This window comes from Cnephaeus nilssonii (genome assembly GCF_951640355.1).
Source record: "Cnephaeus nilssonii genome assembly, chromosome: 20".
Classification (NCBI taxonomy): domain Eukaryota; kingdom Metazoa; phylum Chordata; class Mammalia; order Chiroptera; family Vespertilionidae; genus Cnephaeus; species Cnephaeus nilssonii.
The window spans coordinates 37,139,675-37,161,919 of NC_137091.1; the positions used below are offsets into that span (position 1 = coordinate 37,139,675).

The window sequence follows — 22,245 nt, forward strand, 5'->3', positions numbered from 1 at the left end:
CATCCTGGCATTTAGCCAGCCTGTGGGCCATGTCAGCCCAGGTACGGAGGTCACACAGCACAGGCACTGGCCTTCTGCGGCAGGCCATCCCCCCTCAGTGGGCCTGTCCAGTTCATTGGAGGCTTGCATGTACACTTGTCAGGCCCTGGTCTAAGTGTTACCATATTTACTTATTTAATCTTCATGACAACCCTCATGAAGTAGGCACTGTTATTATCCCCATTTTACAGACATGGAAACGGGTAACAATTGTAGGACTTGCCCACAGTCACGCTAATAGTAAGTGGAGGTGCTAGGATTTGACCCCGTAACTCTCAGCTCCAGCAGTCAAGGTCACAGCCACCCTGCCATACCATCTCCCAGCAGTGCCTGGCACACACACTAAACCACCTCAGTAAATGGGAATTGATTGTTGCTGTGGGTACCTGGGGCCTTTCTGCACTCCCATTACAGTGCGTGGGCATCCTCATAACCTTGGCCTTTCCATCCCCAGCTGGAAGGACGGTCTTGCCTTTAATGCCCTGATCCACCGGCACAGGCCTGAGCTCATCGAGTATGACAAGCTGAGAAAGGTACGCATCTTGTGTTCCCCTCCACAGTCCACAGATACCCTGTGTCTGACCCTAACGCTGATCACGTCCCCCAAGTCCATCTATCGCTGGTGTTCAGAGCTGGATTCTGTGATCAGATGGGCAGGCTGGAGAGCCTTGTGCCAACTGTCACCACACCCCCTGGCCCAGTTCTTACCTCCCTTGCTCTCCTCAGAGACTGTCCCCTTCTCCTTCCATGGGCATTGTAACCGCCAGAGTTATTTTAGGGCCTGGCCAACCATTCCTTGTAGCTCCCCTTCCTTAACTTCTGGGTTCTGGAAGCATTCCCTCTCTGTCCATGGGGACGAGGGGTAAGGAATTCCAAACCACACTGCTGGCAGACATTTCCTGGCAGGGTCCTGTTCTAATTTGTCTGTACAAAGCTTGTGACCCTGTAAGCCCCAGGCCCTGCCCTAGGAGTTCCCCAGCCTTGTGGGGAAGGCAGGACAATGTATCCAGAGCAAGCCAGCCACATGAGGCCATGCACAGGTGCTCAGGCTGAATGGGGTGGGGAGGAGACAGGGCCCGACAATACTGCAGGGGACGATGGCGCACTTGGGCTGTCATGATCAGGGAGGGCCCGTGGAGGAGGGGCCAGCCTAGAGCCAGAGAGCCGGCATTCCAGATGGAGGGGGCACAAGCCTCATTGAGCCCCTTCGAGCCACAGTGAGGAATGCAATTGGGCTCTGGCTGGAAAGCAGTAAAGACACGTGAAGAAGGGTCCGAGTTAAGTGGGCTTTAACCCCATAGCATTGGGAGACGGCATGAAGGGATGGATGGTTCAGAGAGGTTGGAACGCAGAGACACTCAATTTGCTTCCCCCAGACCCCAACCCAGAGATGTCTCAAGTCTGGCCAACTATCGGGTTCAGGACAGGGGGCTTAATCTGCGGTCTGGATAGTTGAAAACTGTAAGAAAAGAGCACATTTTTTTCTGGAGGAAAGGTCCCCTTTGTCCAGCAGGATTTCCAGAGGCGTCCCTTTGGGTCGGAATTGACTATCCAGGTGGCCTCCTCTCCCTGCCAGTAGCACATGTGGCTGAGAACTGCCTAAAAAGTACCTTTTCTAGTCCTAACCCCTCCCCAGATCCCTTCCTTTTAGGCCAGCCCTGGGTCCCTTTTGTTTCTGGATCCTGCCCCTGACTGAGTTCTTCCTCCTTCCCTCATTTCCCTCTCCCCAGGACGACCCGGTCACCAACCTGAACAATGCCTTTGAAGTGGCCGAGAAATACCTGGACATCCCCAAAATGCTGGATGCAGAGGGTACGTACATCCCTTCTGTTCAGTCAACACATTGTTTCTTGTGTGTCTTATGGTAACTCCAGACAACTGGCAGAGCCGGTGAGAATGGCGGAGAATCTGGGTGAACCCGGGACATTGTGTCTCCAGGGAAACCAGAGCAGGAGCAGCCTGCGCAGGCCAGACTTGCTCAGGGATAGAGCAGGGTGAGGAGTGGGGAAGAGGGAGCTTGAGGAGGATTGACTCTGGGGGCTCCATAGCCCTGCCTGACCCAGTCCCACCCCTGGGGGAAGGCAAGGAGCAAAGTGGCCAGGGAGGGCTCGCTCCTCTGGATAAGCAAGGCTTCTGCCCACCCTGCCTGCTGTGGGTTCGGAGTCCAGAGCCCACCCGTTCGGAGTGTTTTGTGTTTTCCTTTTCTGGCTTTTCTCCATTTCCCATCCATGCACCACCCAGCCAGGATCCATGCCTCTGGCCTCTGGTGGCCCTTGGGGTTGACTGTCCAGAAGCCCCTTGAGACCATTCTCAGAGAGAGGAAGTGGCCTCGTTTTAATCCAGTTCCCACAGCTGTGGCCTTTCTAGAGCCCATGGGGATGGAGGGGCTGAGGGTGTAGCTGAGCCTACCAGAGTCACCAGGGGTCACCGAGTCAGCTCTAAGGGTCCTTCTCCTGGGATGTCTGTGTTCTTGGGAGCCTTTGGATCCCGGTGAGTGACCACCCCTTCCCCCCACCGCTACTTGGGCAGTTTAACCCTTGTCATTCACTTGCAGACATCGTGAACACGGCTCGGCCCGACGAGAAGGCCATAATGACCTATGTGTCCAGCTTCTACCATGCCTTTTCGGGAGCGCAGAAGGTACCGGGCAGGGCCAGGCAGGCCCACCTCGCTGCCACTGCCCAATGCCACTGCTGCCTCTCGCCTCCCATGCTCACCTCATTTCTCTTGCAGACGGCAGTGGCCTCTCCGACTGGAAGCCATACCCCAGCTCCTTGGCATTGCTGCCACCCTTTGCTCATACTGTGTGTTGAGTGCCCAATCTGTGCCCGGCTCTGTACTAGGCACTGAGAATACAGTGGTGACAGTCAAGCAGGGTCTCTGCTTTCATGGAACTTCCATTCTAGTGGGTGAGGCAGACAACAGGCATAGTCACAGGTCAAGTAATTTCATGTGATAAGCACAGTAGAGAACATGGGACAGGATGAGGGGACAGAGAAGCCCGAGGGCTGCTTTAGCTGGGCCATCATGGGAAGCCTCCAGGGGGTGACACGAACAGCACTTGGAGTGATGACCAGGAGCTGCCATGGGAAGATGTGTGGGAAAAGCATTCCAGGCAGAGGGTAGAGCAAGTGCGAAGGCTGAGGCAGACAGAAGCGTGGCTAATTGAAGGGATGGCTGGAGAGGAGTAAGCGAGGTGAAGGCGCAGAGCCAGGCTATGGAAGGCTGTTGTAGTCTGAGATCACGAATTTAGGTTTTAGTCCTGGCCGGTTTGGCTCAGTGGGTAGAGCATCGGCCTGCGGACTGCTGAAGGGTCCCAGGTTCGATTCTGGCCAAGGGTACATGCCTTGGTTGCGGGCTCGATCCCCAGTAGGGGGCGTACAAGGAGGCAGCCGATAAATGATTCTCATCATTGATGTTTCTATCTCCTCCTTCCTTCTCTGAAATCAATAAAAATATATTTAAAAAATAAAATCATTATTAAAAAAATAATAATTTAGGTTTTATTCTAGGGCCCCAGAAAACTATTAAGTGGTTTATGCTGAGGTGGCAGAAATGATCTTACATTTTCAGAAAGGTCAGGGAGGGTTTAACCCCTCCAGCCCCAATGGCTAGTGTCACAAATCGAGGCCTGGTTAGAAGAGGAATCCACCCCCTTCCCTCGCCAAAACCTTAGCAAAACGGCCCGCATAGCCAGAGCCAGGGTTTGGCTTCCAGTCCAGAGCAAGCGCTATTCCTCCCGCATGAGCCTAGGGCCCAGTCCCAGCTGCCCTCCCTGCATCTTTCACTCTCTCTTGCTTCTCTCTCTCTCTCTCTCTCTGCGCAGATATTGTAGGCACTCTGAGGCCAGATGAGAAAGCCATCATGACTTACGTGTCCTGCTTCTACCACGCTTTCTCGGGGGCTCAAAAGGTGAGCTGGGGTGGGAGCACACCTGGCTGCTGTGTCTAGAGGCTTGGCCTTGCCGGCCTCCCGTCCTCACCATCCAGCGGTGGTTGGCCAGGCTGAGGACTGACCCGGTCAAGCAAGTTTATTGTGACCATGGGCTTCAGTGTCATCACTTACCTGGCGCTGGTCCAGTGCTGACACGACACAGATATTCTCTCTATGAATACAGCCTGCCCCGGGAGATTGGTGGTAGCGTCCCAGTTTCTCAGAAAGGGCAGTTGAGTCCCTGCATCACATTAAATTTAGCAGAGCTGCAGTTTGGACCCGTGCTCCTGACCACTCGGATGCCCTCGCTCCTCTCTGTTCATGATCCACACTAGGCCACCTGCCCGGTGCACTGGCTGTGCCCTTTCACCGGAGAGAACGGCTCCTCTGCCCCTCTCTGTGGCCCCTCCCCTCCCAAATGGCCCAGCCTGAGCAGGTTCGACTGTTCTCTGAGCCTTCTCCTGCTGACCCAGCTCTCTGGGCCCGTCTCAAGCCGCCGTGCTGACACAGGCAGAGCAGGCACAGGTGTGTTCCCAGTGGCAGTTCTCCCTGAGCCTGGCTGGTCTCATGCTGCCCCTGAGGAGAGACTCCCACAGGGAGGCCTGGGCACCTCTGTCCCCTTTGCTTGCCTCCGGGTCTCTGGTTGTGGGCAGCTACTCCCAGGGACCTGAGTTTGTGTCACCAATTGGCATTGGGGAGGGAGGAGAAAAAGAAACTAGCTTTCGTTTATGGAGCACTTACTAGATGCTAGACACAGACTCTTAGTCCCTACACACCCCTTATGTGGCAGGGGGTGCCATTCTCCTCAATGAAAAGAGGAGGAAGTTTGAGTTCAGAGTGGGTAGGGCATCATAGGACAGGGACTGTGTCTGCTGCCTGCCGTGGACTACCTTCTTCAGAGCCCAGGTCAAGCAGGTGCTCCCTGTGCTAGTTTGCCCTGCCCAGGCTCTGCGACCTCTTAGCAGTGTGACCTTGGATAGGTCATTTCACCTCACTCCGTTCTCCCATCTGTAAAATGGGATTGTACTAGTACCTGCTTCACAGGGTTGTTCTGAGGATGAAATGACTGTTCCTGGCACGTGGTCAGGTAGTCGGAGCAGCCTTGTCCCTGCCCGCTGTGGTTCTTCCCAGCCCTGTGCCAGAGAGCCATGTTCAAGCCTCCTGCCACTTACCCCGCATGAGGTGGGAGCTTGTGTTTGGAGTGTTCTGTGGGAGGGCATAGGCGGGAGCGTGGAAGGGACCCCCACCTTAGTGGGAAGGCAGGGTGGGGCAGGGGTGGATAGCAGTGGAAGATTCATTGCCACAAACCCCAACTAATAGCACGTATGCCCTTGGACTCCCTCCTGCTGGCCCATGCCAGCCTCCCTGCCCACCACATTGCCCTTGCAAGAGTGCTTTCTCTTCTGCCCTGGCTGCCCTCCTGTGCTTACAGCTGAACTCCATGTAGTAGGGAAATGGAGGCCTGGGGGGGTTTGTGGGAGTGGACACGGGCAGGAAGGCCCAGGACAGAGCACTTGGCCATTCTGAGGCAGCCAGACTGCTCTTATAGGGGAAGAAATACAGGCCTGGCCCTTGGAGCTGCTGTTCACTAAGGCACTGCAGGATCCAGGCTTCTCTAGCCCGAGTTCGGGTTCCCCCAGCCTGTGTCTGCTTCTCAGGCCAGCCATGGGATACTTTTTATTATTGCTGCTGTCTTTTCCCTGCAGACCTAAGCACATCTCTCTTTTTGTTGAATTTATTGGGGTGACATTGGTTAATAAAATTATATAGGCTTCAGTTGCACAATTCTCTAATATGTCATCTGTATATTGTATTGTGTGTTCCAATCCCATCTCTTAAAAGAGCTCTCTCCAGGGTTCTTTTTGTTTATAAATTCAAGCTGATCCCCAGGCTAAAGCATCTACTCCTTGTTCACTCATTCATTCATCAACCCGACTACCTAAAACACTGAACTCTGAGCTGGATGCCAGGAACTGGACAGTGAAACTGTGACCAGCAGCCCCCACCTTTGTGGGCCTGCGCAGGAGAGAGGGTTTCAGCGTGGGGTGGGTACTATTGTCTCTTCCAAGTGAGCGGTCAGGGACTAACCTCTGTGGCTGCCCTGAAAGCTGCAACCTTTGCTCTGCTGCTTGCACTTCGGGCCGGTGTTCACTGGCCAAGCCCTGGTGAACCTCATCTCTGAGGAGCACTGCCTGGAGCCATGGGCAAGTGTCCTGCAGCATGGTGCAGGGTGTGTGTGTGTGCGCGTGTGTTTGTGTGTATGTGTGTGTGTTTGCACACCAACCTTGGCTGGTCCACCACTCACCTGTCTGCTTGTCCCAGAAGCAGTGTGTGGAGGGAGAGGCCGGGCACAGTGCCTGTAGTTAGCCAGGTCTGGAGCCATCCCCAAGCCTCTCTGTTTTCCTTCCCCACCACTCTGTAGACCCTCCTCACTATTTCTGTTCCTGTTCTGTTGCCGTTTCAACTCTTCCTCTTGGATCCTTTCTGTGCTTCCTGAAAGGTACCTGGTCTCTCCTCTCTCGTGTGGAACCCCTCCCCCTCCTCCACTCCTCGCACCCCCCCTCAGCAGGCCAACACAGGGCAGTGTCCTGTAGTTCTGGGCAAAAAGTAGTCACTGTCTCCACCACTCCCTGCTCTGTGAATCCCTTGCCCTGTGGATGGTGACTTTGGCCCAATGAGCCATCAAGGGGAGGATTAGGAAGGGGCCTAGTGTGTTCTGCCTGGGCACTGACCACCAGGCTTCTCTGGGGTGCACCAGCATCCCCGCCCTTTGCCCTACACCTCTCTAGCACTCAGCCTCGCTGCAGCCTACCTTCCCACCCCAGGGGAGACTTCATCCAGGGTTTGGTCTAGTGGAGGACCCCACCCAGCTTCACCCAACCCTCCTCTTTGTGGGCTACTAGGGAGTCTGTTAATCTGTTTCCTCCACTGTGGAGGGCTTCCCAACCCTTCTCGGCATCCCCAGGGTCCAGGCCAACAAAGCTGAGGGGCCTGATTATCTGGGTAGGGGCCTGAGCCGTAAGCTGTGCAGACGCCAGCAAGGGCTGTCAGGAAACAGGCACTCGGGGTGCCATCTTGCTGAAGCTGCACTTCTCTCCTTTCCTCCTTGGGGAGTTCTGTGTGGGCCGTGGATGAGCCAGCTTTCTAGGGACATGCCTGTCAGGGGGGAGGGTCACTAGCCCCCAGGCAGCCCTGACTGTGTGTACTTCCCTCATCCCAGGCTGAGACAGCCGCCAACCGGATCTGCAAGGTGCTGGCTGTCAATCAGGAAAATGAACACCTGATGGAAGATTACGAGAAGCTGGCCAGCGACGTAAGTGCCACTTACCCTACCCCCAGTGATACCACCAGAGCTGAAAGATTGGGTCACCTTTGTGACCCTTGACCAAAGGTCATGTGACTCTTGCAGAGTGGACAGTAGGTATTGCAGTGAGACTTTAGAAACGGTGGTAAGATTACAGGCTGTGGAGTTTGCCCAAGCCAGTACATGATGTGGCCTTTCAGGTCGGTTTTACATGGTTAAGCATCAAACTGATATGTCAACATGCTAGCTGGCTCCTGAGGTCTAGAGCTTGGGTTCCAATCCAGATACTCAAGGAACACTGCATTGCTTTAGAATCACCTGGGGAGCGTTTTAAGAATTAACATTCCCACACCCTCCCCATGGAGAGACGGACTCAGTAGGATAGAGAGACCGAGAGCTGATGCGGTGCTGGCCAGGACTGCGGTTGTCATGGCAGGTCCTGGGCAACAGCACTGCAGGCTTAGGATCTGCCATCCCTGTCACCCCCTTTCCCAAGTGAGGAGACGGAGGCCCAGGCACACGTCCACTGTCACACGGCTGGTAGAGAGGGAGCTCTGCTCCAGAGCCTGACCTGGAGCATCGGTTGGGATGGTGGGTGTTCAGTAAATCTCTTCTGGATTCTGTCCTTTACTTTGAAAGTTTTCCATAGGAAAAACTTAGAACAGGTAAGCGTTCCAAGGGCAATAATTTGACTGCTCTTCTATACCAGTGAGTGATTCCCAGACATTGAGATTTCACAGACAGGAAAATTCGGGGAAAAATTTGACAACCAACCTATGGGGGTTGACTTTTTATCTTGCCAAGTTAAGGGGATATTTTAAAAAGAAAAGGCTACCATCTGTTATCACCATTATTTCTAACACCAAGAAAAGGTTAAAGGTTATATATTTTGGGATCCCAGCCCTTCCCAAGAAAGGGTGTTTGGCATCATGCATCAAGACGTAAATACCAGGATACCTTTATCCTTGCTTTTCTCATTTTGTCAGAAGTTGTCATTGGGAATCACTTCTGAGCATATCTACGCTGCATAATAACTGATTTTACTCTCCTGAGGTGGTTCTAGAATGTACAGTTTGTTTGCTTCTTTGTGGCCTGTCCTCACTCCATCAAAGACACGAGTAGCTCATACAAATACATACCACCTTTTTCAATTTTATGTTCTAACTTTTTATGTCCCAGGCCTTGTGCATCGCACTGGCTGCCCCCTGAGAGAGCCAGGCATGCTGCAGGTCCTGCCCTTGAGGCACTGACAGTCCATGAACAGGGAACCAGTGAGACCCTCTAAATGAGGGAGACCTCCAAGGAGAGGCACAAACAGGAAGTAACCGGTGAACAGCACAGTGGTTCTGAGGGGGCACCCGTTCCCAGAATTCTCTGCCCTGGGATCCCAACGGGAGGCTGGAGAGCAGGGGTGATTCCCCAAGACAGGACCCTCGAAGATCTGGATGCCAGGTGCCTGTGAGCCAGGGGTGGTCCCGCCACATGGCTTCTTGTGGGCCCACAGCTTCTGGAGTGGATCCGGCGCACCATCCCCTGGCTGGAGGACCGCGTGCCCCAAAAGACCATCCAGGAGATGCAGCAGAAGCTGGAGGACTTCCGAGACTACCGGCGAGTCCACAAGCCACCCAAGGTGCAAGAGAAGTGCCAGCTGGAGATCAACTTCAACACTCTGCAGACCAAGCTGCGCCTCAGCAACCGGCCTGCCTTCATGCCTTCCGAGGGCAGGATGGTCTCGGTGAGGGCAGGGGTTGGGGGCAGAGGGAGCCAGGACCCAGGAGTGCAGATTCACCAGACGACCCCCAGTCTTGTTGTTTGGCCAGTATAGTCTTTCTTAACTAGAATGCACAGCCTTTCTGGTGCAGAGGTGGGTGGGGCTGCATTGACACTTTACCACCACCACTATCGCACCCCTCTCCTCATCGCTCCCCAGATTTTTACACCCATCCTCAAACCACACCAGTTTGTGTGGAATTGTTTGAATTTGGCACCCCAGTTCAAATTCAGACAATCTAGGACCACCACCAAGTGCTTGAGACCCCTTCTCAGGGAGGGACAGTATTCCCTGAATTGTCACCTTCTGAGTTTCATAGCCCCATCCATGGCATTAATTCATTTTCATTTATGCATTTAACCCAAAAGAACTGATTGCACCTGCTATGTGTTGGGTCCTGTCTGGGCACACAGATAGAACAGCAGGAGTAGACATGGTCAGCCCATTGCAGCATCCCTCAGGGAGGCATCGCCGTCCTGGATGACCTAGCTCCTGTGATAGCCCTGCCCTCTGCTGCCCTGCAGGATATCAACAACTGCTGGCAGCACCTGGAGCAGGCCGAGAAGGGCTACGAAGAGTGGCTGCTGAATGAGATCCGCAGGCTGGAGCGGCTTGACCACCTCGCAGAGAAGTTCCGGCAGAAAGCCTCCATCCACGAGGCCTGGACTGATGGTATGGTCCTCCCAGCTCTCTTGTCTCTCAGACACACGCGTGCGCGCGCGCACACACACACACACACAGCCTGTCCTTTTCCTGATGCGTTGCCCATCTGCTCTGCTCTCCGAGATTAATCATAGGTGGGCCCCTTCCTGGGTCATCGGAGGCCAGTCATCCAGCAATGCAGCCGAGCCACGTCGATAGGGAAATGACCCTGATCCTGTGCACTCTGCAGGGGTGGGGGATAGGTTCTTCCATGGCAGCCTGTGTGCAGACAGTCTGCCTTTGCTCTCCACACCCTTTGTGACCGAGGACCTCACACTGTACGGGTCTGTGTTCCCGAGCATGGTCCTTAAAGGCAAAGGCCTAGAGCCGCCTCCTGAGCCACAAAGCGTGCTCACTGACAGCCAGCCACGCAGAGCCTCCTTCCAAGGGGCCTGGGCCTCTGCAGGATGGCTTCTTCCAAAAGGGCAGCCTCCATGCCCTCCAAGGGTAGGATGGTCTCGGTGAGGGCCGGCCTCCTGTTTCTCGGCAGCTCTGCAGCTGCCTGTTCCCTTGGCTCAGGATGTGGAATTCTATCATGCCTCTGGCCCTCAGTCAGGACCCACACTATGGTCGGGATTCCAGATACCAGGGGCCTAAAAGCCTTTAGCAAACAGCCAGTGCCTAGGAAAGCCGAGAACCATCCACAGGACTCCCACCCTCCCTCCTTCCTTCCCAAGTGTCTCTGCCCTCCTGCTATTACCAAACTCAGGGGGTTCACCCGCTGCCACCCCTCTGCCCGGCTGATTTCACGTTTTTTTGCATTGCTCGTGGTGAGTTTTCATCCCTCCCAGACCCACAGTTCACCATGAGATAGATCCTCATTGAACCTCAGGGGAGCTCTTCTAGTCCCCCTCCCAGCTGTTTGTCAGGCAGCCCTAACACTGGCCAGATGCTAAGACCTACCCAGAGGCCCCACCCCTAACAGCATGGGAACTCTGTATGATCTGCAGTCCTGGGCTATTCTCCAGCTGCAGCTGCCAGATCAGAGCAATGCCCTAACCTCCTCCTCCAGGGAAAGAATGCAGAGGGAGATGCTAGAAGGTGGGGCAAACGAGACCTGGGCCAGAGGTATAGGCACCTCCCTCACGCTTTGAAGAAATGGCACCCATGGCTCTACCCCCAACCCTGGAGGAGAGGATGTTGGCATTTACTTCATTAGTTCATTCATTCATTCCACAAATACCACTTGAGCCTCTTCCCTGTGTTCAGTAGTTCCCGGGTAGGTGAGGTCCCTGCCTGGGAAACTCCCAGGCCAGCAGGTGTTGGCATTTCTCACATCCGAGGGCCTTGTGCACATAAGTGGATTTTACAGCACCTGCATCCCACACTTGGACTGAGCTGTTTCCTCCCGTCATTATCCACATTTTGCGTGTCATTCAACAGGCTCTGGGCATCATCCTTCTGGATTTCCCTTCTAGGGCCTCTTGGCCCGTGTTAGCAGCTCTATAGTCCCTTACCTGGGCTCCAGGAAACCCTGGGAAGATGGTCTCCTGATGCCCAGGGGTGTGGGCCTGATGGCCTACCAGTATTCCTCCCCTGGGAGTGACGCAGGGGCTGGCCTTCATGTGAAGGCATTCAGGGGAAGTTGGCCTGATCTTGTGCCAGGGTGGACTGACTGGCTCAGTGGCCTCCACATGCTCTCACCCCACCTCTGCCTCCCCACAGGCAGGTACACAGGCACTTTGGCACCTGGCCTGTGTCATGAGTCAGCCTGGAGCCCCCAGGCAGGCCTGCCCACTCTCATTCCCAAGACCTGCAGCCCAAAGCCTCTGTACCACTAACATATGCAAAACAGGAGACCAGCCTCCTGACCCCTCTCAACATCCCTCACAGCCTATAGGGGTGTGAATGCTTCTCAGGTCTTGGGTTATCTGGGGAAAGAAACAAAAATGAGCCCAATTCCCTTTCGTGGCTGCCCCTCGGCCTGCGTACAAGGTGGCCGTGGCTGTGGCCCAGTCGTCCAGTGCACCCCTTGCCAGCCCGTGCTGAAACTCTGCTGAGGCAGAGAAGTGCTAACCTACTATTTTGGTTCCCACCCTTGGGAGAAAGCAATTTAGGGAAGGGAATTGTAAGCTTGCCTTTGTGGTTACGTGTTCTACCCCAGGGCTGGGGCGGCAGGGCCAGTGCAGTCAGTCTCCCAGGCTGCTGCCTCCTGCCTGCCAACGCCAGGCCCTGTCCTCGGGGTGGCTGAGGTTACAGTGGTCCTGGCTCGGTGCCTGCCCTTCTCGAACAACACCTCACTGAGGCTTCAGGCGCCGGCGTTGGCTCCATTCCAGAGATGAGGGAGTAGCTGGGAGAAACTGCCTGCCGTCCCACAGCTCTGAGTCGCTGCACCTGGAGGGCAGCTGCTGGTCAGATGCTCTGGTGCCGCGTTGAGGAGGGGGTCCCTGAACTGCCACTCTAGGGGCAACCCAGAGTGGCTTACCGGAAGCAGTGCCCCCTCCCAGGCTAACCGTTTCCACCAGTTCTGCAGTACCTAACTGTGCTTCCGGGGCCACTCGAGCTTCTGTCCTGGGGCATATAATTAGCCAGGCTCCAGGTCTAATAACAGTGTTCCTCCCTTCCTTCAAAGGCCTAATGACAGGCCCTGCCTCACTGCACATGCAAAGTCCTTAGGACAGTATGGGGCCCATGGGTATGTGATAAGACCCCCCCCCCCCCCAAGGGAGCCAGCCCCGAAGTGCCAAGGAGCAGGCAGAGGGGTGGGCTCCAAGACGAACCCTAACTGGAACACTTCCCCTTCCTCTACCCTGCTGAGGCATGGGCTGCACCCCAGCCTTTTCTCCAGATCACAGCCCTCTACGGATGGTATAACAGTCTCCTACCACTATGGACACTAAGTTTAGAACACACATGTTGAATTGGGATATCTGGCTCAGGCCCACAACACCACAGTGTCTCTGAGCTCCATCCAGGATTTATTGGGTCTTAGAGATCCCTGGAAAGGTCAAGGAAAACGGTTCTGGAAGTTTCTAGTCTTCATGGCACCATTCTCTGCTAGATAGGATGTTGGTCTGCCTCATTTCCTTGCCCCTGGTTGCACAGGCCTCTGGTGGACTCTTGGTGCATTCTTGTCTAAGTGTCTCCTGCCTTCTGCCCCACCCCAGGGAAGGAAGCCATGCTGAAGCACCGGGACTACGAGACGGCCACCCTGTCGGACATCAAAGCCCTCATCCGCAAGCACGAGGCCTTCGAGAGCGACCTGGCTGCACATCAGGACCGCGTGGAGCAGATCGCAGCTATTGCCCAGGAGCTCAAGTAAATGCGGGCTCAAGGGCCCATCACTTGCTTTCCCTCCAGCACCCCACCCAGAACAGTGGTGGACTGCAGCCAAGGTTATGCTGCCCCATGCCTGGAGCGAGGTCTCCCAGCCCTCTCCACCCTACCCCTCCTTCAGATGCCAGGGCCTTATGGGGTGATGTCTTTGTCATTTCTTGTCTTATGAGAAACATAGCGGAATCTAGATGCTCTGACCCCTTGTCCTGATTCTTCAGGCTCTAGGGGTCCCTGGGCTCCACTTCCCTGCCTGCCACAGCAAGGAACTCCCTGGGCTCTGATAGGGTGGGCAGCCCAGCCCCCACCGCTATCCCTGCTCCTCCCCAAGGGACTTGGCTGCACAGAGTGCACAGAGAGCCCATTGTTCTACCCCTTTCCTCTCATGCTCAGAATACACTATTGTAAGGCCTTCCAGGCAGCCGGGTTCTTTGCCCTCCCTTCCCTGCCCCAGTCAGATAAACTTGTGCACACAATTAGTACACTGAATCTCCAGAGCCAGTGAATGAGGGCCTTATTCCACCAGTGCAATGGCCATCAGCAGGGAGGACTCGGGGTGGGAGGCCCAGGCCGTTACTTCATGGAAAATCCATAGGCCCTGGAGGGGCAGCAGGGCTCCCAAAATAGCTCTGTTCAAAAATAGGATCCTTAGCTAGAACTGCCCTTTCTACAGTCATTCCCAGAGTTCTGCTTGTTCCTACACGGCTGGGGCCAGCATGATGCCCTGTGCAGCCCCATGCCGGGGAGGGCCAGTTTATTCCCTGACTTATTCGCTCCATATTGCCCAGTTTCTTGGGGTTCCCCGCTTGCTCACCAGAAGCAGAAGTCCTATGGGGCGTTTCTGTACTGGAATGCAGCGTCCCTGCTGGGGCCTCCCCTTGGGGTCCTGCAGACTCTCCTAGGATAAGAGCTCCTGCATTTGGCACACCCAGGCCAGGGACAGCAAGGCAAGGCCACAGACGCTGATGTCTGCAGGGGTCGTGGAGGGTGGCACATGGGTAGGTTCCTTAGTTGACCGGTGAGCCCCTGGAAGCTGCTAAGAAACATTTTGAATAAATCCTAGGCCAGCCTGCTTCTCAGGCACTGGGAACTGCCATGTGAAACCCATCACCCTGACCCAGGGAACAGGTGGTCCCTGAAGCAGCTTTCTGGACAGTAGCCCTAGAGGAGAGAAAGGGGGGGGGGGCTGTTTAGGGTGCTGTCAGCTCCCCCAAAGATGAGTCAGAGGATCGAGAGCCAGCCAGAATGAGCCCTGATGGACAGCCTGGCTGAGCCCTGATTAATGGCAGTGATGGAAACTCCAAGGGCACTCGGTGCGCTACCTGTACCAGCTCCCTTCATCTCCCAGCCTGGGTGACGGACAGCCTTCAGTGTTGGTGTCTTCTGGCACCCATGTTACACAGGGAGGGCTGAGGCATAGAGAGGCCAAGGTCACATAGCTAGGAAGTGGTCAAGGCAGGAGTGGAGCCCAGGCTTCTGGCCCTCTGGAGCAGCGGTCACCAGCCCGTGGTCTGCGGAACACTGGTGGTCCGTGAGGTCCGAAAGGTTGGTGACCGCTGCTCTGGAGCATAGCCTTGCTCCCACTCCCTCCGCTAGCCTTGCCTGCTCCCCCCTGCCCCTGTATCCGGCAGGTGACACAATCATCTGGTCCCCATGTCCTATTCCTTCCCAAAGTTGTTCCCTGCTCTCCACCCCTCACCAGGCCACCAAGATTTTGCCTGTATACCAATTCCCTATGCTTTGCTACTAAGAGTATCCAAGTGTCTGGACCATATGAGACGGGAATACTGGGGCTGATGGGGGATTTTGGGGGCGCAGGGAGCCTGTGGAGGGCTTGGGACCAGTAACGATTATCAGCCCAGGATTTTCAAAATCTAAATCATTTGAATAATAATACCTGTATCCTAATCAGCTTACTTTTTTCTTAATTATCAATTGCTTAGAATTAAATTGCAGGCTAGTTTTATCGTTTGTGTGTGTGTGTGTGTGTGTGTGTGTGTGTGTGTGTGTGTGTGTGTTAATACCCATTAAAATAAATACACAGCCTTTAATAAATAGCTGTATTACTTTTACCTGTTAGGTGTCAAGGACTGCTCTCTGCGATAACCCCACCACTGCTTCACAAACAAGAAAACAGGGTTCCCTCTCAGGGCCACCCAAGTACAAAATCGTGGAGCCAGAATTCAGGCGTAGGGAACTCAGCTCTGGCGCCCGTGCTCTCTAACCATGTACTCTGCTCGACTTTCTTTAAGTGGGAAAGCACTCCCCATACAGGCTTGGTCAAGGGCCACACTCTGTGCCCCCAACCACCCACCCACCCATTTAGTTTATCAGAGCTTAGCAGCCCATAGAGTGAGAGCAAGAGGAAGCCCCTGCCCACTCCTTTATCCCCTCCCCCTCCTCCACTCCTGAATTCTTCCTACCCTGGGAGGCCATAAGTCATAGGAGTGGTGGGTGACTAATAGCCTTCAACATTGGTATCCCCTGGTACCAAGGCCTGAGACTTTAGGGGGCAGGTGGGTCCGGGTCCACCCGTTACTGGCCTCTGCCAGGTCTCACCACCCTTTGCCCTGCCTACAGTGAGCTGGATTACTATGACTCCCACAATGTCAACACCCGGTGCCAGAAGATCTGCGATCAGTGGGACGCCCTTGGCTCTCTGACCCACAGTCGCAGGGAGGCCTTGGAGGTGAGGAGGGGCAATGTCACCCTGGAGCCTGGTGTACCCACTGACCCCTTGGGGCCTGCAGACCCCTCCCTACCATTCACCACTTCCTGCTTACTGACTGACCTGTCTCCTCTGTCCCTGCCCCTCCCCCCACACCAGAAAACAGAGAAGCAGCTGGAGACCATTGACCAGCTGCACCTGGAATACGCCAAGCGGGCAGCCCCCTTCAACAACTGGATGGAGAGTGCCATGGAGGACCTCCAGGACATGTTCATCGTCCACACCATCGAGGAGATCGAGGTCCGCCCCTACCCATCCTTGTTGTGGGACTTCTGAGGGGCTGGGTTGCCCCTCACTCCTTCTTCTCTCTCAGGGTCTGATCTCAGCCCATGACCAGTTCAAGTCAACGCTGCCGGATGCCGACAGGGAACGGGAGGCCATCCTGGCCATCCACAAGGAGGCCCAGAGGATCGCCGAGAGCAACCACATCAAACTGTCAGGCAGCAACCCCTACACCACTGTCACCCCCCAGATCATCAACTCCAAATGGGAGAAGGTGGGGAGAGCCCCTCAGCAGGGCCAGGGCAGGGCAGGGCAGGGCTGGCCCGGTGAGGGGGCCGTCACCCTGACTGCCTCTGCTCCATGCCCTTCCCCAGGTGCAGCAGCTGGTGCCCAAACGGGACCATGCCCTCCTGGAGGAGCAAAGCAAGCAGCAGTCCAATGAGCACCTCCGCCGCCAGTTCGCCAGCCAAGCCAACATCGTGGGGCCCTGGATCCAGACTAAGATGGAGGTGAGGGGCCGGTGCCCTCGCCCTAGCCCTGCTGAGCCCAGGGCGGAGTGGGAAGGAGCGCCCAGTGAGCAGGAGGTATTGAGCAGAAAAGGTTGTCTGCCCCGGCCACAACGTGTGCTCCCAGGGCCAGCGGACCTGGAGGCCTAGTGGGTGTGGGTCCCAGCTCCTACCAGCTGGGAGCCCCGACCCGGTGGAGTTAGGCGGGTGGATCAATGATGTGCGTGGAAGTGGCAGCACCACCCAGAGGACTACTTGGCTGAGGAGGCAGATGGAATAGGTTCGAGTCTTGACTGCCCTTGACTTGTGCTGTGAGCTCAGGCACAATTTAACCTTGCTCCTCGGTTTTCTCATCTCTAAAATGGGGGTGAAAAGAGTTACTTCATTTGCTCCACAAATGCTGTCGTGCACTGCTCAGTGCAGGCCCTGCCGCCAGCGCTGTGGTGTAGCTGTGGTCAGGGCGGTCCCAGCTCAGACCCTCGCGGCGTGCTCACAGTAACCCTCGTGGCCTAGCCACAGGAAGGTTTGTAATGATGCCAGTTGCAGCTCTGGCCACCTCTTACTGTGCTCACTACCCACCAGGCTCACGCTGACCAGCACAGCCTCGCTGAAACTCACTACAGCCGGGGAAGGTATAGGCTGGTCAGCCCTGCCAGCTACACAGCATGGCCACCGAGGGAGCCAAGGCAGGCCCCCCTCAGGAGCCACAGGCTCTCACATCAGCCAGGCCTGGTTCAGAATCGGACTCTGCCTCTTAGTGTGAGGAGTTGCTTTGTTGGGCCTTAGTTTCCACATTTGTAGACAGGGCCTGTCACGGTGAGTCAAGGGTGCTTTGAAGTTAGGCATGTGTAGCACTTAGCACAGAAACTCTCCAGTGTGGTTGCTTTTACACTGCAGCGTGGGACAGGGAGGGACCATCATTGAGCCACAGGCCTTTTAGGAGGAGAGACCCGGGTAGGGAGGCCACCAGCAGCAGAGATCTCCTCTGGGGGGCTGGTTGTGGCCGAGGGTGCGCCAGCCCCACCTCCAGTGGCACCTGCCTGTGAGCAGGAAATCGGGCGCATCTCCATCGAGATGAACGGGACCCTGGAGGACCAGCTGAGCCACCTGAAGCAGTATGAGCGCAGCATCGTGGACTACAAACCGAACCTGGACCTGCTCGAGCAGCAGCACCAGCTCATCCAGGAGGCCCTCATCTTCGACAACAAGCACACCAACTACACCATGGAGGTACGCTCTGCCCCATCAGGCCCCCCACACCCCATCTGTAGCACGCAAGAGCCCTACGCAGTCCAGTAGGAAAGGCGTCTGCGGCTTCCTCTGTCTCTTTTATCCTGACTGAAAAGACTAGATCAACATGTTTACACGTTTTTTAATATTTTCCTAACACTGCTCCCAACACCATGACAACACATCTCAGGACAAGCTCCCGAGAGAGCTGGGAGGGGAGCACCAGCCCCCGCTGTGGCCTCAGCACTGAGGCCTCACTTGAGAACACAGATCCAGCCAGTGTGTGCCAGCATCTGTGTGTGCCAGCTCTCTGCGCCGGTCACACTGTCAGGCTGCTCATCATCATATTGGTAGCTTGAAATCATCTTGGGTGACAGTATTTTACACCGTGCACATAGCAGATGCCACAAAACAGGGAGTATTTCTCCCCAGAAAGCCAATTAAACTTGGCCCCACATATCTCTGCCAAGTTTTCACACAGACCCTGCACAGGTATTGGGCCCTGGCCCTATGCTACATCTGTCACCAAGTATATACTAAGGTGACTGAACTCTGCTGGTGAGCAGAGGCAGCTGGTGAGTACCATGCCTCTGTCCCTGTGTACAAATGAAGTGCACAAGAGAGCATGGGCCTGGACTGGCATTTGGGAGAAAGGTAGGGTGAGCCTCACTCCATGCTATACACCCCCCCGCCCCAATACGGGGAAAACCCAGTTCCAAGTGTCCCTCAGCTGCAGCTGTGGTGGTCCAAGCACTCCCACCAGCCCGGCCTGCAGTCACACCCTCCCTTCTCCCCCAGCACATCCGAGTGGGCTGGGAGCAGCTGCTCACCACCATTGCCCGCACCATCAACGAGATTGAGAACCAAATCCTCACCCGAGATGCCAAGGGCATCAGCCAGGAGCAGATGCAGGAGTTCCGGGCATCCTTCAACCACTTTGACAAGGTGAGCAACTCTGTCTGCCCCTCGGCACCTCCCCCCCCCCCGCTGTCACCGTTGTCACTGTCCCATCGTCTTGCCCCTCTGTCTTTGCATCTGTCAGTCCATTCACATCACAGTTGCTACGTATCAGCCGCCGCTCACAGGGCTTGGCAGGGCCTCAGCCACGGAAGGTGGTGCAGACGTGCACACCGCGACCACATCAGGAGCAGTTTCCCTTAGGAAGCAAAGGGGGGGGGGGGGGGGTCCTGAGCCCCGCTTCAGGCCGTGCTTCCTCACCAGCCTGCCCATGAGGCCTTGGGACAGACTAAGTCCCAGCACACCCGAGAACTGAGACCTGACCCGTGAATCTGGTTTACGCAGACACACAGTGTTCTTCAAATTCAGATTGGGTCTGGCAGCCCCTTTGGAAGGGCCTGAGTGCCGGCGTTGACCCCAGTCCCTGTCCACTGCTGGGCCTGATGTGTCATCGGCCTGCTTTCCCCCGTGGGGAGGAGGGTGCAGCCTCCGCCCTGCACCATCAGGCAGGACCCTGACGCCTCGCACAGGGCAGAGTGCAATCCCTTTTCTCCCACCCCAGACCCTGGAGGCAAGGTGTGCCCCCTCCCCCTCTGAGTCCTGGGACTCAGTCCTCGATTCTGCACCACTGAGCTCCCCACCCTGCTCTAGCCCCGAGGACGTGGGGAGAAGCCTCTGACTGCCCTCCAGGCCACCCACCCCCTCCACCTGCCCCAGCTGTCCCTGGCCATCGCCTCGTCCACATCACTTCTAACTCTGTGTTTCCCTCCTCCATGTGTGTCTCCCCCGGCCCCCGGCCCCCGGCCCTCTGCATGTAACCCTGGCCCCTCCCACCTCTGTGCCGGCCTGCTTTCCACACCGCCCCTTGCACACCTGCCTTTGGACACCGGCAGGACCACGGCGGGGCGCTGGGGCCGGAGGAATTCAAGGCCTGCCTCATCAGCCTGGGCTACGACGTGGAGAATGACCGGCAGGTATGCGCCCCCTGGGCCCCAGCGGACCATGGCATTAACTGCTCTTCTTTCTCTCTCTCCTTCTCTGTCTCCCCACCCCGCCATTTCACCCTCTTCGTTATGTATACCATCTCACCGGTTCTCTTGCCTCCTTCCTACCTGTGTCTTTCTGGACCCCTTCCCCTTACCTGGTCTCTTGGGGCCGCCTTGGTCTCCCCTGCTCCTGCCACTGTCCTGTTTCCCTGCTGTGCACATGGGGCTGCCCCTCTTGCCTACTGTGGGCCTGGCCTCCTGCTGTCCCTGCGTCCTCGAGCAGAAACAGACAGGCAGCATGGACTCCGATGACTTCAGGGCTCTGCTTATCTCCACAGGATACAGCCTGGTATGCAGCCTCTGCCTCCCTCGCTGCTGTGCCACTCCTCCTCCTCCTCCTGCTCCTCCTCCCCTTCCTTTTCTTCCTCCTCCCTCCCCCTTCCTCCTCCTCCTTTTTGTGCTACCCCATCTAGAGTTTCCAGGTCCTCAGGGACACCCCTCCACCAGATCAGTGCAGCCTCACCTCCCTCCTTCTGCTGCATCTGCTGGACTGGGGTCCCTCCGATGACTCCCTGAGCCTCCCACCCCCTTTCTTGGAAGTCTGCAGAGAGAGGAGGTCAGGCCTCCAGCTCTCTCCCCCTTTTCTTTCTCTTTTTCTTTCTTCCCCACCCTCCAGAGTTAACTTGTGAGCCTAGGGCTGAGGAGCAGCAGACCTATTTGCTCTATACCCCACTCCCCACTTCCCAAAAATGTGGGAGGGGAAGAGGAGAGGGCGCTCATGGGGCAGTTGCCCGGGGAATCCAGGCCCTTGGAGGCAGGCTGACAACTTGGAGTGTGCACTGGGGTCGACCCTGCCCTCCTAGCTCGGTTCTGCTGCCCCGGCCCAGCCATCCTGCCCCACTCAAATGCTGCCTGTCCCCTGCCCCACTCCTGCCTCGCAGGGGGATGCCGAGTTCAACCGCATCATGAGCGTCGTCGACCCCAACCACAGCGGCCTCGTGACTTTCCAAGCCTTCATCGACTTCATGTCTAGGGAAACTACCGACACAGACACAGCCGACCAGGTCATTGCCTCCTTCAAAGTCCTGGCTGGGGACAAGGTAAGCCAGATACCTCTGAGCACCTGGGGCCAGCAGGAAGGGGCTCTGCCGTCAGGACTGGGCATGAGGGGCTGGGGGCCAATGTGGGGTGCAGGTGGCCCAAAGTCCCGCCCTGCCTTCCCCAGAACTTCATCACAGCCGAGGAGCTTCGGAGAGAGCTGCCCCCCGACCAGGCCGAGTACTGCATCGCCCGCATGGCACCATACCAGGGCCCTGATGCGGTGCCCGGTGCCCTTGACTACAAGTCCTTCTCTACAGCCCTGTACGGCGAGAGTGACCTGTGAGGCTCCCACAGAGAGCCCTGACCAAACACCCCCTCCTCACAGCCTCCAGGAGGGGCTGGGAGAGCCCCTGTCCCTGCTGCGGGGCCTCCCCGGTCCTGTTCCTCTGACTCTGTATCTATGCAAAGCACTCTGTCAGTCCTTTCTGGGGGGGGGGGGGGGGGGGGGGGGGCAGGGAGGGGCTGGGGCAGGCTCTCTCCTCTCTCTTTGTCAGTTGGCCAGGAGTTCTCTCCCGCTCCCCCTGGATAGGGGTACTGGAGACTTTTGGGGGTCAACACTTCCGGTCTGGTAAATATATATGATGTATTGGTTTGTTGTTGTTTTTAACTATGTGGAGGGGACAGTGGATCCCCACAGCAAAACAGGTCCCCTCCGGGCCCAAGGAATGCCCACACAGCCTGCCCCTTCCTTTCTCCCGAGGTCCCTGCAAGGCCTCCCACATCTAGGCCAAAGCCCTATGTGCCTTGTCCAGGAACTGCTCACACCTGTGATGGGCCCAGCAGAGGGCACCACAGCTACCCGATAGGAAAGAGGACCCCACCCTGCTCCCTTCACCCCTCCCCTCCTTTGCGATTGCCAGGAGGTGGGGGATGCAGCTCAGTGTCCCCTTCTGCAACAGAGGAGTGGATTGGGCACCCAGCCTTCTACCCCTGCCCCCAACCAGCTCCCACCTGGCTTTGTCTGGACCTGCGTCTCTCAGATTTTCTAAGGACCAAAACCAAAAAACAAAACAAAACAAAAAAAACACAAAATCACAAAAAAAAGCTATAAAAATTTTAAACCTTTCAGAGAATTACTATTTACTTTATTAAGTTACGGATTTATTATATAAATATATATTCACCTAGCAACATATCTTTGCCGCCTCTTGCTCTCATAATGAAGACATAGCTGATTTGCTCCCCTCCCCCAGCCCCTTACTGATTTTTCTGTTGTCTGCCGTCAGGCATGGGTCTCTGGGGACCCTCCTGAGGTGGGGGGTAGGCTGCTGGCCTGGCTGCCTGTTAGTTGATGGTTTTGTTCCTTTCCCATTCCCCTTTTGTTTTATTCGGATTGATTTTTTTTTTCTTGGTTTCTGGATAAACCACCCTTCTGGGGACAGGATAATAAAACATGTAATATTTTTAAGAAGGAGTCTACAGTATCCTCTCTTTCTCTCCAATCTCTGTTCTCTCATTTTTAGCAGAGCGGTGACACAGCACCTCTCCGCAGA

The 22,245-nt window shown here is 56.0% G+C and overlaps 1 protein-coding gene across 2 annotated transcripts in view; it reads left to right on the forward strand.

Moving 5' to 3' along the window:
- Window positions 1–22,163, forward strand: part of ACTN4 (actinin alpha 4) — a 76,334-nt gene extending 54,171 nt beyond the window's left edge. Inside the window, exons 6-21 of one of the 2 annotated variants that reach the window (XM_079800369.1) lie at window positions 494–572; window positions 1,770–1,851; window positions 3,866–3,951; window positions 7,193–7,285; window positions 8,781–9,011; window positions 9,572–9,719; window positions 12,857–13,007; window positions 15,603–15,711; window positions 15,850–15,990; window positions 16,064–16,246; window positions 16,347–16,481; window positions 17,529–17,708; window positions 18,507–18,653; window positions 19,559–19,639; window positions 20,593–20,751; window positions 20,877–22,163. In XM_079800369.1, the coding sequence (XP_079656495.1) occupies window positions 494–572; window positions 1,770–1,851; window positions 3,866–3,951; window positions 7,193–7,285; window positions 8,781–9,011; window positions 9,572–9,719; window positions 12,857–13,007; window positions 15,603–15,711; window positions 15,850–15,990; window positions 16,064–16,246; window positions 16,347–16,481; window positions 17,529–17,708; window positions 18,507–18,653; window positions 19,559–19,639; window positions 20,593–20,751; window positions 20,877–21,035 (2,164 nt within the window). In that variant the 3' untranslated portion in view covers window positions 21,036–22,163. Of the gene's footprint in view, window positions 1–493; window positions 573–1,769; window positions 1,852–2,593; window positions 2,680–3,865; window positions 3,952–7,192; window positions 7,286–8,780; window positions 9,012–9,571; window positions 9,720–12,856; window positions 13,008–15,602; window positions 15,712–15,849; window positions 15,991–16,063; window positions 16,247–16,346; window positions 16,482–17,528; window positions 17,709–18,506; window positions 18,654–19,558; window positions 19,640–20,592; window positions 20,752–20,876 lie in introns of both variants that reach the window. The other variant, XM_079800368.1, reaches the window with a different exon arrangement.
- The last annotated feature ends 82 nt before the right edge of the window (window positions 22,164–22,245 follow it).